Source organism: Phacochoerus africanus, chromosome 4 (genome assembly GCF_016906955.1).
Source record: "Phacochoerus africanus isolate WHEZ1 chromosome 4, ROS_Pafr_v1, whole genome shotgun sequence".
NCBI lineage: Eukaryota > Metazoa > Chordata > Mammalia > Artiodactyla > Suidae > Phacochoerus > Phacochoerus africanus.
In genome coordinates, this window is record NC_062547.1 from 130329924 (window position 1) to 130344419 (window position 14496).

General features: G+C 42.8%; 1 protein-coding gene across 1 annotated transcript in view; it reads left to right on the top strand.

Moving 5' to 3' along the window:
- MEGF10 (multiple EGF like domains 10) overlaps positions 1-14496 on the top strand; it is a 185077-nt gene that overhangs the window by 142795 nt on the left and 27786 nt on the right. The window contains 2 exon segments of the mRNA XM_047778535.1: positions 919-1082; positions 3347-3449. Of these exon segments, the coding sequence (XP_047634491.1) occupies positions 919-1082; positions 3347-3449 (267 nt within the window).

Here is a 14496-nt window from a genome sequence, read left to right on the forward strand (position 1 = left end):
AATATGCTGCCTGAACTCAGAAAGCCCCTTCCCCAAGGGGGCTCTCCTGCTTTTGTGGGTCAAGGGGAGAGGCTTATATGAGATAATCTCTCAAGTCTCTGTGAGTCTCTGTGCTCTGAGGAAGAGTGAGCCAGCAGATCTCCATCCGTGCCCCTCAGTTGATTGGCCTGGAGTCCTGACAAGAAAGGCAGCCAAGCACCAATTGCCTGTGGGACCCAGAGTGTGTTTATCCATAGCTGCTGCAGCAGCCAGGATTCTGGATATTCATTCTTCCGGTTAATAGGGTCCTGCTTTAAAAAGAGGTTTGTACTGGAGTTCCCATCATGGCTCAGTGGTAACGAACCTGACTAGCAACCATGAGGACGCAGGTTTGATCCCTCGCCTTGCTCAGTGGGTTAAGGATCCGGTGTTGCTATGAGCTTGGATCTGGTCTTGCTGTGGCATAGGCCAGCTGCTATGGCTCCGATTCAACCCCTAGCCTGGGAACCTCCATATGCTGTGGTTATGGCCCTAAAAGGACAAAAAAATAAATGAAAAAAAAAATAAAGATGTGGTTGTTCTTTCAATCACAAACTTACCTTCCCCTATTCAACTCTTTCCCTTTCCTGACCTGCACGAAGCTCAGCATCCTGCCATGTGCATCATGGCTACAAGTTAGAGGTACCCCCACTCCCTCTCTCTTCCCCCACAAGCTCAGTAGTGCTTTTCAGTGTTGGTCTCCTTGATGGCCATGCAGGTGCCTTAGTTCACCTCTGATGGAGGCATTATGTGGCCAGAGCCAGGGCTCCCTGAGCTGGGAGAGGGGCCCAGCCTACACTACCAAGATGTTTCTAAAGGCAAGCATGGCTTGGAAAGACTCAGCTGAATGCCCTGCTGCCTTTGTTTTGCTCACATGCCCTGGCGCTCTTGTTGTGGCAGGCTGGCATGGGGTGGACTGCTCCATCAGCTGTCCCAGCGGCACGTGGGGCTTCGGCTGTAACTTAACATGCCAGTGCCTCAACGGCGGAGCCTGCAACACCCTGGACGGGACCTGCACCTGTGCACCTGGATGGCGTGGGGAGAAATGCGAATTTCCCTGCCAGGTAGGACCCAACTAGGAGGGCTGGGAGGAGATGATGCCAGAGGGTGAGCTCATTTTTGCAGATTTCTTGATTTGAAGTGCCTGAGTGTGAACCAAACCATAGTAACTACTACAAGAAATGAGGTATTTGAACTCAGATTGGATATAGGCTAAGAAAAGGGATAGATGTGGACCTTAGTTATGCAGCTTTGGGAGAACCCCTTCCTTCCTCTCTGCACCATTCCCCCACTCCCCTCTATTATCTTTGTCCTAATATTCCCACATCTTCAAGGTAGCCAGGCAACATCCTTTGACAAACACCCAGTGTATGTCTGTCAACCCTCCAAATACTGTGTTTCCATTATAATGGAAATCCTCCAGCCTTTGGGGTGACAAGTGGCAGAGCATTAATTGAGGGTGGTGATGGTGTCACAGAAATGCACACTGAGATAGTGAAAGGTTGCGAAATAGCCGTCTTTTAACAGAAATTATCTCTGGAGTCATATGAACCTCTATAGATTTCCATGGCTCAATGCTGACTTCCTTCCCCCTGACCTGCTTCGGAGACACTCTGTCATCAGAGCCCTGCACCGTGTCACTCTGTCGCAGGCCAGCAGAGGGGCAGTGGGCAAGTGCATCCTACAGTAGAAGTAGAGTCTATTCACTTTCTTTCTCTCCAGCTCTGGGCCGTCTCTTTGCTATGGCTCTTTGTCCCCGTTGTGGTTCTTTTCTTCCGAGCCATTAATCATGCTCCCAGCAGGGTATGCTCTCTGCCTCTGGGGGATCATCTGATGGCGAGGTGACACCTTGGCCCTCTGAAATGGACCCCTCCGGGGGGCCTTCCACGGAGCTCTATTCTCTCTGGGCTTCCTCCTCATTAAGTGCAACCCATTTCGCAGCTAGAGAGCATCCCGCCGGGGCTATTCCATGCCCTCCAAATCCAGGACCAAGCTACGTTAGCTTTGCCTTAGGTCATCCAGCCGTGAACAGATCATCAGAGCTCTGACATGGGCTCAAAGATCACCTTTCACTCCCAGTCTGAGTGTAGACAAAACAAAGCCCCTGGCACTATCTTGTCGTTTTTTAAAAACATTATTAGATGTGTTAGTAAATCCGTGAAGGCTGAAGATGGTTTAGTGATCCTACTGTGGCGAAGCTAAATCCTAGAAGCCCAAAGAATCAATACCAGAGCCGACAATTTTTTTAATATTTGATTTTAATAAGTACTAGACAAATGATGATGCTGTCTAATACCCACTACCTGCCTAAGACCAGTTCCAGGTACCTCTCTCTGGGTGATTTTGCAGCCCCTGCTTCTCTTAGGGCTTGGTGGTGTGAGAGGTTTGCAGTGCTCTCCCTCTGCATCAGGACCTGGCAGGAAAGAGCAGGGCTTGTAAATGCAGGGCTTTCATTCCTTTCCCACAAACTAAATGATCACGTCCGTGAAGAGTCTCATCTCCGCTGGACCACCAACGCGGATGTGCCTGTGAAAGAACACACGAAGGCCTGGGAGAGACGGGGGGCGGTGCCAACGCATGCTCCATCCTCTCCCATGAGGATGAATCAGACTAGTCTGTGTTGTTTAGATGCCATCACAGAAAGGAGGATGTTAATTAGGAGAAGTAACAAAAGACTTTGCTGTTCCCTTATAGTTCTGTCTATCTCATTGGCAATTTATGGAAATGATCTTAATGCAGTTGTTTTTAAAAATTTTAGGTCTTCTTTATGTGGGTCAAGGCCTTCCCTTTTCACTAATGAATAGAAGGCCTTATAGGAGAAAAAGATTCTGTAACTATGTATGATGACTGATGTTAACTAGACCTTCTGTGGCAGTTGTTTCACAATATACACAAATATCAAATTATTATGTCTTACACCTGAAGTTAACACAATGTCTGTCAGTTTTTTTACCCCAATGGGGAAAAAAAAAGAATGCCTTGTAGGGAACACTGAACATATCTTAAAAAAATCTTCAGGAAGAAAAGATATTTTTATGAGTTGTGGCTTTTGATAAGAAAGATTCTTTTTTAGCTAATTGGCATGTTTACATATATTTGCATATATGGACATCAGCATAATGGTATAGTTGGTTTTACCATTCATATGCTAGACATAACCTTAGGTTTGAGCAATTTGAAAACACTGACCTCCTGCAGCCTATATTTTGGGAGCAAGAAGACATGGGAAGAGATGACGGCAGTGTGTTTTGGGAGGGGAAGATGCTGTTTCTGAAACGGTTGGTCAAGGTCCCTTTTGTCCCATCACTCACTGCTGTCTTCCATGCAGGATGGCACGTACGGGCTGCACTGTGCCGAGCGCTGTGACTGTAGCCATGCTGATGGCTGCCACCCTACCACAGGCCATTGCCGCTGCCTCCCCGGATGGTCAGGTGAGAGCTGAGGGCACACTTCTTGAAATGGAAAATGAGCCAGCTTGCACCTTGCACTGTTCCTTGCTACTTCAGAAAAACACAGGTCAACTTTTCAGAAAAAAATGAAAATATGGGCAAGTCTCCAATAAGCTGACATATTTGACCCAAGAAATATTACTGCCAGGCCTAATTAATGTGTAATCCAGGGATGAATTTTTGTTGAATCGTGCAGAAGCAGTACTCTTGAGCTTCAGGAAAGGCCCGAGTTATCAGAATTTAGGCCAATATGAGGGGGAAAATGTAAATTGCTGTGAAGAGTTTAGCAAGATCTCTGGTATTTTTGAGCATTGAGGAAAGAATAACTGATATAAACCATAAGACAATAACTAAGTTTGCCTCAGTGAGGCAAAAATATTACATGGTAATGTGGTTAATATCCAAATGTTAAAGTATTTATTACTAGAAGTATTTTTTACAACAATGTAAGGACATTATTATAAACATTTTTATGACTTAAATGATAAAAATCCATAATATGATTGAGTGCCAATTTTCTAATCTCAAGGTGGACGTTTCTCCTTATTTATATGGCTTCATGGTTTCAGCCAGGGGGTTTATCAAACTAACAATAGTCTTAGAAGAAGGAGCATGTTTTTCCTCATGATATTCAGACTTGGGAGATGGCACTAAATTGCCCAAGCAAATCGAGATCTTGCTTTTCTGTTTGACACATCAAGTCTATTCTAAGAGACAAAAGAAGCCAAAAAATAGAATTTTAAATGCTTATTAAGAAAAATGACTAATAGGAATGCAATAAGAAATTTATTGGGCAGTGGGAAGAATGAACTGAATCTATTGATGAATATTTCTTCCATAAGTAAATTGAAATGTTAGTTGTTGATGTGCAACCTTAGAGTGAAATTCTGTTAAACCGAAGACTGGATTAGAGGTAGATAAATGAACCAAAACTTTCTTTTAAAATTATCTTCTCATTAGAAAGCATTTGTGTGTGTGTGTTTGTATGTGTTGTATTTTTATCTAAATATATGGGTATATGTTCAGAGAAGAGAGGGAGATTTTGTAAGACAGAGCTGTTACCGTGTTTAGGATGCTTCGTTATGCCCCCCAACGGTTTTTCCGCTTGTCCTCTATAAAAACAATGGGTGATAACAAGCCAAATATTCTCTTCGTTGATAGTTCATCTTGTCGGCAGATGGATCTTTCAGAGGAGAACCTCCTGCCTCCATACCAGAGGTGTCCTCTTTAGGAAATCATGGCGTGGTCTTACCTTTTAGCAAAGGCGCACTCAAAAGTAATCCTTATTGAGTGCTTACTACAGGTTCACAGCAGAAATGATTATTTTCTTCTTTTCACAGAGGAGGACACTTAGGCAAAGAGAAGTTAAGTGGCTAGACCCGGAGTCAGTAGACATGAGAGGTGGGATTTGCACCAATGCTGTCCCACCACGTAGCCAGCTCTCTTATCTGTTGCATTCTACTGCCATGTACAGACTTAGTCCAGAAAGTGATGGGGGAGAAGGCAGTTACTGAGATTTACTTTCTGCATAGATTAGACTTCTGATAATTACATGAAAGGACCGTGGTGATCAGTGCTGACAACTAGCAACCTCTTTGTAGGTAGGTAGGTAGGTAGAGAGGTAGATATATAGACAGATTCACATATCATAGAATTCACCTATTTAAAGTATACAATTCAGTGATTTTCGTGTATTCAAAGAATTGTACAGCCATCATCATTATCAATTTTAGAAGATATTCATTGCCTCCCCAACCCCATTACTACTCATTAGCAGTCCTCCATTTATCCCCAACACCCCCCACCCCGCTTCTGTCTACTATGGACAACCACTAATCTACTTTACTTCTGTAAATTTGCCTATTCTAGATATTGTACGGATTCATATAATATGCAGCGTTTTGTAACTGGCATCCTTCTCCTGGCATGTGTTTATAAAGTTTATCCATATTGGAGCATGTATCAGTACTTCATTCCTTTTGACCTTCAAGTAATAGTCCATTGTATGAATAGACCTCATTTTATTTACCGAGTCACCAGGTGATAGACATTTGGGTCGTTTCCACCTTTTTGACTATTATCAAAAATGCTGGCATAAATATTTTATGTACAAGTTCTTATGTAGATGTATATATTTTTGGTACACACTTAGCGATGGAATTGCCGAATTGTGTGGTAACTCTAAGTTTAACCTTTTTAAGAACTGCTGCACTTGTTTTCCAAAACATCTGCACCATTTTACATTCCTACCAGCAAAGTATGAGGTTTCTATATTTTCATACACTTGTCACTATCTGTCTTTTTGGGTATAGCCATCCTAATGGGTGTGAAATCTTGCCTCATTGTGTTTTTGATTTGCATTCTCTCAGTAAATAATGACGTTGAACATCTTTTCATGTGTTTATTGGCCATCTGTTTATCTCCTTTGTAGGAATGTCTATTCAGATCCTTGGCTCATTTTTTAACTTGGGTTATTTGTCTTTTTATTATTGAGTTGTAATATTTCGTCATGTATTTCAGCTCTATGTCCCCTTATCAGATATATACTTTGCAGATATTTTCTTTCTTTGGGTAATTTTTTCACTTTCTTGATGATATCTTTGCCACAGAAAAGTATTTATTTTGATTAAGTTCAGTTCATCTATTTTTTTCCTTTGTTGCTTGTACTTTTTGGTGCCAAGTCTAAGAAACCACTGCTTAATTCAAGATCACAGAGATTTAGGCCTGTATATTCTTCTAAGCATTTTGTAATTTTATCTTTTGCATTTAGGTCTTTGGTCCATTTCGGGTTTGTTTTTATGTATGATATGAGGTAAAGATCCAGGTTCATTCATTTGGATGTCAATATCCTGTTGTCACAGCACCATTTGATGAGAAAACCATTCTCCCCCCCACTGTATTATCTTGATACCCTTGTCAGAAATCAACTGACCATAAATATGAGAGCTTTTATTTTCTAGACTCCTAGTTCTCTTCCATTGATATACATGTCTATCTTAATGTCAATAACATATAGCTTTGATTGCTATAGCCTTGTAGAAAATTTTAAAATTGGGAAGTGTGGGTCTTCCAACTTTGGTCTTCTTATTCAAGACTGTTCAACTATCCTGGGTCCCTTGAATTTCCATATGACTTTTTGGATCAGCATGTTAATTCCTGCAAAGAAACAAGGTAGAAATTTAAAGAGGATTGAATCTATAGATTCAGGAGAGGAATACTGTTGGCTTAACAAAGTCTTCACATCCTTGGACACAAGGTGCCATCAGTAATCTCTACAGTGGTGTCTCTCGGCCCTTGGAATTTGTTGAAAGCTTCTTTGGCTTCTGATAAGAGTAAACTGAGACAAACTGTCATGTGGCTGATTTCCAGTGTCTGAGAGCTACCTTGAGAAACAGATCAAACCTGGTATAATAGACTTTCTTTTCTGTCACTTGAATCTACCCAGAGAAACAAGGACTACCTAGCCCTCTAGTTCCTTCTTGACTTGGAAAGGCTGAGATAACTCTGCCTTCACAATATGAAATTCCACGTTCCCCTGTTTCTGTTTAGCTCTCAATTACTAAGTGTTAAAACGACGTCACTCCAGGGATTAAACCAGATTTTTTTGGACTTCACAAGGGTTCTTAGAGGGCTCAAATGGAGTGGCCAGTACTAAGTTCTCGATGACCACAGTGAATCAAATGGCATTTTTAACCCCCTGGCAAATTCAGAACTCTCCTAAGCAAGAAGCCACATTGTTTGTTTTGGGCCATGCTACACCACATCTTCTTTTGTCCTATGAATATAGAGGAAATGTGAGCTGTTCCTGAACACACCAGTCATGGCTCAAGTATCCACCTGCTTTGATGCTTTAGAACCAGCCTGTGAAGGGGCTGCTCTAGTGTACACGAGAAAAGCAGGAGATATGATTTGGCCTGAAGCCAGCCAGAAAATGTGTTAGTTGCATTCCACAGTCTGGGTCATGGGGTAAGACAAATGATCCCATCTGGCCTTAGACCTGTGGAGCTCCTGCGGGAATGCAGTGGCTTTTCACACAACATAATCTTGTAATCCTCTGTCCATCTGTGACTGGTCTACTTCTCCAAAGGGGAAGAAGTTTTGCTGCTTCATTTGTTCTCTTACTTTTTGCCCGCCATCTACCGCTTCGCTTCATGGCTCCAATGTCTTTATTTCTCTGGATCTTCTGGGTAGGTGTTGGTCAGTAAGTATCTAAGGCTACCGGGAATGTTTTTTAAGAGAGATCATCCACCACACTCACAGAACATACTTGTATAAGCACATGTATACATGTATATAGAAGAAAAGAAAGTTCCTAAAGTTTTGAAAACCCCCTGCAGTTGGATCAAGGACTGGCTAATTTTTCTTTTCTTTTTCTTCTTCTTCTTTTTTTTTTTTTTTTTTGTCTTTTGTCTTTTTAGGGCCGCACCCATGGTATATGGAGTTTCCCAGGCTAGGGGTTGAATTGGAGCTGTAGCTGCCAGCCTACCCCACAGCCACAGCAATGCAGGATCCAAGCCACATCTGAGACCTACATCACAGCTCACAACAATGCCGGATCCTTAACCCACTGTGTGGGGCCAGGAATTGAACCCATGTCCTCATGGATACTAGTCGGGTTTGTGAACCACTGAGCCATGATGGGAACTCCAAGAACTGGCTTATTTTTCTAAAAAAAAAAAAAAAGAAAGAAAGAAAGAGAGAGATACCTAGAGCATCATTTCATTGTCAACACTGGGTAGGCTCATAATTTTTCTTCACAAACTTATTTTGAGTAAATACCTCATAAGGACCTTTCTCAATATAAAGGAAGCTTTGGTTTTGGTTCAGATACCAGGTTTGGGGCAAAATAAATAGCCTAAGTCCAGAGAAGCCAGTAACTGATTCTGTTTCCCACCCATTTCATTGTGGAGTTTGCTCTGGCTGAAATGTTGAGAATCGCTGGACAGGGTGGCAGCATGTGGGGTGACAGTCAGGCTTTTATAAAGGAATCAGTGAAATTTAACACAAGGACCTGTATTCTTCCTGTGACCAAGTTATCAAGGTGTGTAGCGGCCCCCACAAGGCTCACCCTTGAGGACACCATGGGGAGGTGATCAGGCCTAAGAGCATGGAGCCAGAAGTAAGAGTCAAGAGAGCTTTCTCCCTCTTCAAGAAGAGGCCATGTTGAGGCAGTGAGGCACTGCATGATATACGGAGCACATCAGCTTGGTTTCTTACCTGGAGCTCATCAGCCATCCTCATAACGTCACCCTCTTTTCCAATGTTTGACAGTCCTTCTCTCTTAAAGGAAATGAGACGCTTATTTATTTCCACTATAATTGACAGTCCTATTTTACCTAGTCATAAAAGAAGTCTTCAAAATGTGCTGCTAAATATGAGCCCTAATAAAAGTTGCATCTGACATCCCAGAAGCTCTTTCCCAGAGAAATGCACCATTTTTCAAAAGAACAGACATGCACTTTATTATATGTTATTAATTAAAACCTTAATTTATTGGTGTATTTAACCAATAGATTACTTTATCAAACAGAGGCAGATTGTGGTTTTAAAAATGGGGAAAAATGAAATACCATCAAGGTATAGGCTGTGTCAGTCCTTCTCCTATGCCTCTGCCCCCCCCACACACACACATACACACACACCCCATTAAAATGAGACTGACTTTCCAAAATCATTATTCTGAAATTTCAGGTGTCAGTGAAATATAATTAGGGGTGTGTGTGTGTTCAGAGTAGTGGAGAGATATGCTTTGTGGCATATTCTCCAAAAACAGGAGACACGTGCTATTGTTTTGCTTTTCCTTCCTTCCTGCTCTGCCTTCAGTCAGCCAGATCACCTCTTGCCTTAGTGTTACAGCTAATCAAGATTTTATTCCAGCTGTCTGGAAGCGTGTTGCAGTCTTCAGCTTGGTTTCTAACCCTGGCTAAGATCATCCTCACCTGGGATGTTCTCACCTTTCACTTGTATGTTTCTGGTCCCTTCTTCACACCTACTGAATGACAGTCTGGAGAGTGGATGAGGAGGAGGAGGGAGCCGTTGCAGGCCCATAAAGCACCTTTTGTGCAAAGTTGGCAAAGGTTCAGAAATCCCTCAGGGTGTGCTTCTTGGCGGTAAAATGCAAGGAGCTGGATTTCTGCTCTGCCTTAGCCCTTTAGCCAAAGGTTTTTGTGTAGTGTACAACCTGTATGACCCTACTTGGTGGCCCTGTCTGTTATTTTAAAAGTTGCGGTAGTTCCTGTTAGCAGCTCAGCGGGTTAAAGATCTGATGATGCTTTTGTGAGAATGTGGGTTTGGTCCCTGACCTTGCTTAATGGGTTAAGAATCCGGCGTTGCTGCAAGCTGCTGTGTAGGTCACTGATACTGCTTGGATCCAGCATTGCTGTGGCTGTTTCTAGGCAGGTAGCTGCAGCTCTGCCCTAAGAGCGGCCATAAAAAGAAAAAAAAAATTAAAATAAAAGTTGCCCTGAGAATTGCAGTGGCTGGCCTCTGCTCTGCCTTGCTACTCTAGTCATAGATGAGGTCAGGGTCCAGAGGGGCATTTTGGTGGACAGAAAGCCTCAGAGCCAGTGGCAAAAGACTAGAGGAGCCTTGGCAATGCAGTCCTACCCGAATGAAAAAGCTAAATGCTAAACTGAGAGAAAAGAGATTAAGATGCCAAATCAACCTCTAGGATTATTAGGAAAGAGAGTGGGACTAGCAAGGCAGGGTATCATGGTGAGGAGGGGGAGGGAGAGTAGGAAGAGAAGTGGGGTGAGCCTCTGAGCCCAGCCAGGGAGGGGGCATTGGAGGTGGAAAAGCTGCAGGTGGGTTCATGAGAGGAAGCCAGCTTCTCCAGTGTTCCTGGCAAGCAGAACCAGGCCTGCAGGGGTCCCAGCCCCTCTCCAGAAGGACAGCCACCCTTTCTCGTTTCCCCCATATACCAAGTTTGACCAGCCCAGCCGAGTAAGTGAGCTGCTACTTTGGGTACTGATCTGTGATGCCTGAATTGTCACAGAGCAGACCTACCTTTCTCTGTCTAGTGATGCAGAAGTGCAAATTCAAGTGCATGTGAGTTTTAATCAATGTGCACTTCACGCAGTTACAAGTGCAAATGAGTCGATCTCTGCCCCTTCAGGCTATCGGGAGCAGGAGGCAGCGGGACTGGACCGTATCCGCACAAGCATATGTCTGTCTGTCATGTGGTCTTGGGGGTGATTTAAAAGCAGAATGTGGATACCCTAAAGTGAGGGTGCCAGGGAGGGCTTGTGTTCCCAAAAGCAAGGCTGCAGAAAAAGCCAGCCTTCCAGATCCCCCATCTGCCCAGCATTCTGTTCTGTTTGGTTTTATCTTGGCCTGGACAAAGGCAGACGATGTTCTCTGGTGTTTTGTGTCGCTGCCGCAAAGGCAAACATCTCTAGTGTATATTATCTATTTATCAAGATTTTTTTCAACTTTGGTGACTGTATAAAGCAGGTGATTTTTAATGGACCTTTAACATTTATAGTATCCAAAAAAAAAAAAACTTTTATAATATCCAAAGAGAAAAATTTGATTTAACAACCATTTGCTGAGGGTCTCCGTGTTATAGGCAGCCACAGTGTCCTTGCTGGGAACAGGGAGATGAGATGGCACCAGCTCCTGGCTGCAGAAAGAGGCTCACATTTCTCAGGGCTGAGTCTGTGTGGGTCAAGATGGATATGCCAGGGAGTAATGCCTCCACACCGCGGTATGCCTCTGCTTCAGTGTCCAGAGGATTAGAAAGGCAGAACAACGTGATGACTAAAGACTTGAGTTCCTCTCTCTTACAATGACGAGGCCCAGTGATTATGAACCCATCTCACTCCTTTGCTCTCATAGATGTTTAGTAGCTCGTTGCTCGGTAACAAGACATCAAATCAAAATCATTTCCTTCATTCACTAGTGCTTCACACATTGTGATCCTGGCATCAGGAATATAAACAATTAAGCAAGATGAGGAGTTTGGGTTAGATCTCTGCGAGGGAAAAGAATGACACCTCGGATGACTTATTTACTGCATTCAGACAATCACAAATGCCTAGTGAATGCCGATTTCGTGTGGAGGCTGCAGGCATAATGCATCAGGCATTAAATGCAAGAACATTTCTTTAGAGCTGCTTAGCTGAAGTTTATCATGATCCCTCAGCCATTGCCTAGCAACTTGTAAAGGCTATCAAAGAGCTCTTTGTCCTCAGTCCTGGCAAAAACAGTCCCTCACAGATCTCCTTATCAGCGTTCGAACATTTATCAGGGAAAAAAAATGCTTCCACCGAGCCAGAGAATGCTGCAAATTTAAAGATATCCCCTACGTGTTTTGTCCCTTCTTCCAAATATTGTAGGAAGTTGTTTCCTAAAGTAATTCATTCTAAAACCTTTATCTGTACTTTGATACACACTCCAAAAGAATTTCCTCAACTGGTCCCATAATTCTTCCATTGCATTATAATCTGGGCTAACCTTTAAAAACACAGACCTGAGCTCATCAAAGTATGTCTCATCCCAACTAAGTGGGAGAGACATTTCCATCCTCTTAGCTGGGTAGGGTTCTCGTGTTAGGTACACAGAATATAAATATGTTGGGTTTCCTTGTTTGAGTAGTCTTCTCACCATTTCTTCAAGGAAGCAAAGAATGATTGAGTTGCCCCATCCAGTTGGAAAATGGTCAAGACCGTCACGTTGGAAAGAGGAACTGGGCTTAACTACTCATCCGACAGACATTTATTTACACCATCCATGTGCTAAACACCGCAGTGAGCAAAAGCAGGCACTCTCTCTCCCTTATGGGAGGGTCTAGAATTCATATTAGCCTGGATGGAGTATGGAAGGGGGTGGTCTTTCATGTGCTTTCTCTCCTGTACTTCTCTGAAATTCAGCTTCCCCTGCATCCCACGTGCCACTGATTTAGCTCAAGACCTTGTCATTCTTCATACAGATGGCCAATAGGCACATAAAAAGATGTTCATTGTTGCTAATTATTAGAGAAATGCAAATCAAAAGTACAACAAGGTATCACTTCATACATAGTCAGAGTGGCCACCATTAAAAAGTCTGCAAATAACAAATGCTGGAGAGGGTGTGGAGAAAAAGGAACCCTCTTACACTCTTGGTGGGAATGTAAATTGGCATAGCCACTATGGAAAACAGTATGGAAGTTCCTCAAAGAACGAAATATAAAGTTACCATGTGATCCAACAATGCCACTCCTGCTAATGGCCACTCTTTTTATGTAACCACTGTCTGGCAGCCCAGATGCCTTTCCAGCTTTTCCCAGCACCAATTCCAGCGGTCCTCCACGCTTAGGTCTTCTGAAGGGTAGACACACTCTTCTGAGGGCCTAAACCTTGCACCCACCATTCTGTTAACCTGGTCCCCTCCTCCACCTTCACAAGCTCTCTCCTTCCTTGTCCACGATCCCCAGGCTTGGTGGTCGGGCCTGTTCCGGGGCCATTACTACTCTGGAAATGGAGCTCTTAGAGAACTTCTCACCAGCAAGCAAGCGTTTGAGACCTCTTAAATGTTTATTGAATGGAATTCTCTTTTCTGTCCTTGACAAACAAGGAAACAAAAAGATAGGACTTCAGCAAGGTTAGCAAAGAGTAGGATGAGATCATGGGAAATAATTAAGGACTATACACACACATAACACACAGCCCCCCCGACCCCCCCAAAAAAATGGTTAAAGCAAACTTAGAATTCCTTATCCTGGAGAAAGGTTCACTGTGAGGTTAGCCTAATACGGAGGTCACATAGTCGGCCATATACCAGGTGTTACCTAGAGAAGCATTTATCCCAATATCGCTCTGCATGAGCCTCACTGCCTGAAATTCCACAATTAGAGATTACTTCTTAGGCTCTTAACATGTATGTTTTCTTAAATATTAATATTTTTCTATAGAAGATAATGCCTCGGTAGTAAAAAAATTTGCCTTAGCTTTTTCTGACTATTAGATGAAGTTAGAGATGATAGAGGAGGGCACAGAGGCCCAAAGGAGAGGAGTAGCAGTAGGAGGAAATGGTGCAGCAAGAGGAAAAAACACAGCTTCATTCCTTTTCTTGGAGTTGCCCTGTGACTGAGACATGCTTTATATGTGTCTTCAAGTAGATTTATATCTGCAAAAGGATAGATTAATATCTGCAAAATGATGACTCACTTTTACTCATGACAGAGAAAAAGAAAAGGAACTGAATTTTTAGGGGGAGTTGATAATAGAATTGTTATAATTTACTTCACAAGGAAAGACTCCTTTGCAGTTCTAAAATAAACATTATTTTAAAATAAGCTTGTTTCTGTTGATATATGCTCCTATGATTGGGGACAGAAGGTCTGATAGATGATCTCTGCAATTCTCTGTGACTCTGGAAATGAAATGATGGATAAATCATGTGAAACCAGGTTATCTTTGCAATGAATCTCATTGCTCTACTGGGGACCTTGTTACTTTTGTGAAAATTACTCGATAAAGTTGATTGTAACTGGTAGTTATGCTAATCAGCTGGACAAACCTATTAGAGAAGAGGAAACAGATAAGAAATAAAGGATCACTTTATTCTGATTTGCCAATCTGCCCTGGAGTCATTTTTCTTAACCTGCTCTGATAGAGAATGTGCTAATTAATACATCAATCATGATCATCTCTAATGTGAAAAGGTAGCATATACTTTTCAATCTGAAGTATATTCCATTCCATCTTCACTGCATTCATTAAGTGTAATGTAGAGATTTGGTAAGAAGTTAACAAACTAAATCATCAGAGATGGATGAGTATCTGCCACCCCCAAACCCCACCCCACAAAACATGGTCAAAACTCAGGACTTATTTTCAGGATGGTTTTCAGATTAACCAGATAATCCCTCAGCTTCCACTTCTCTGGAATCCTCAGTGGAATTTGCCCGGGTAGCTCCAGACCAAAACGGCCAGGGTTGTCTGGATCTCGGAAACAGCTGTCCCATTTTAGCTGTTGTTAAATAGGTGTCCTGGCTCATGATCAGAGCTCAGGACCTGAACTTGAAGAGAGCGTGAAGCCCATGGCA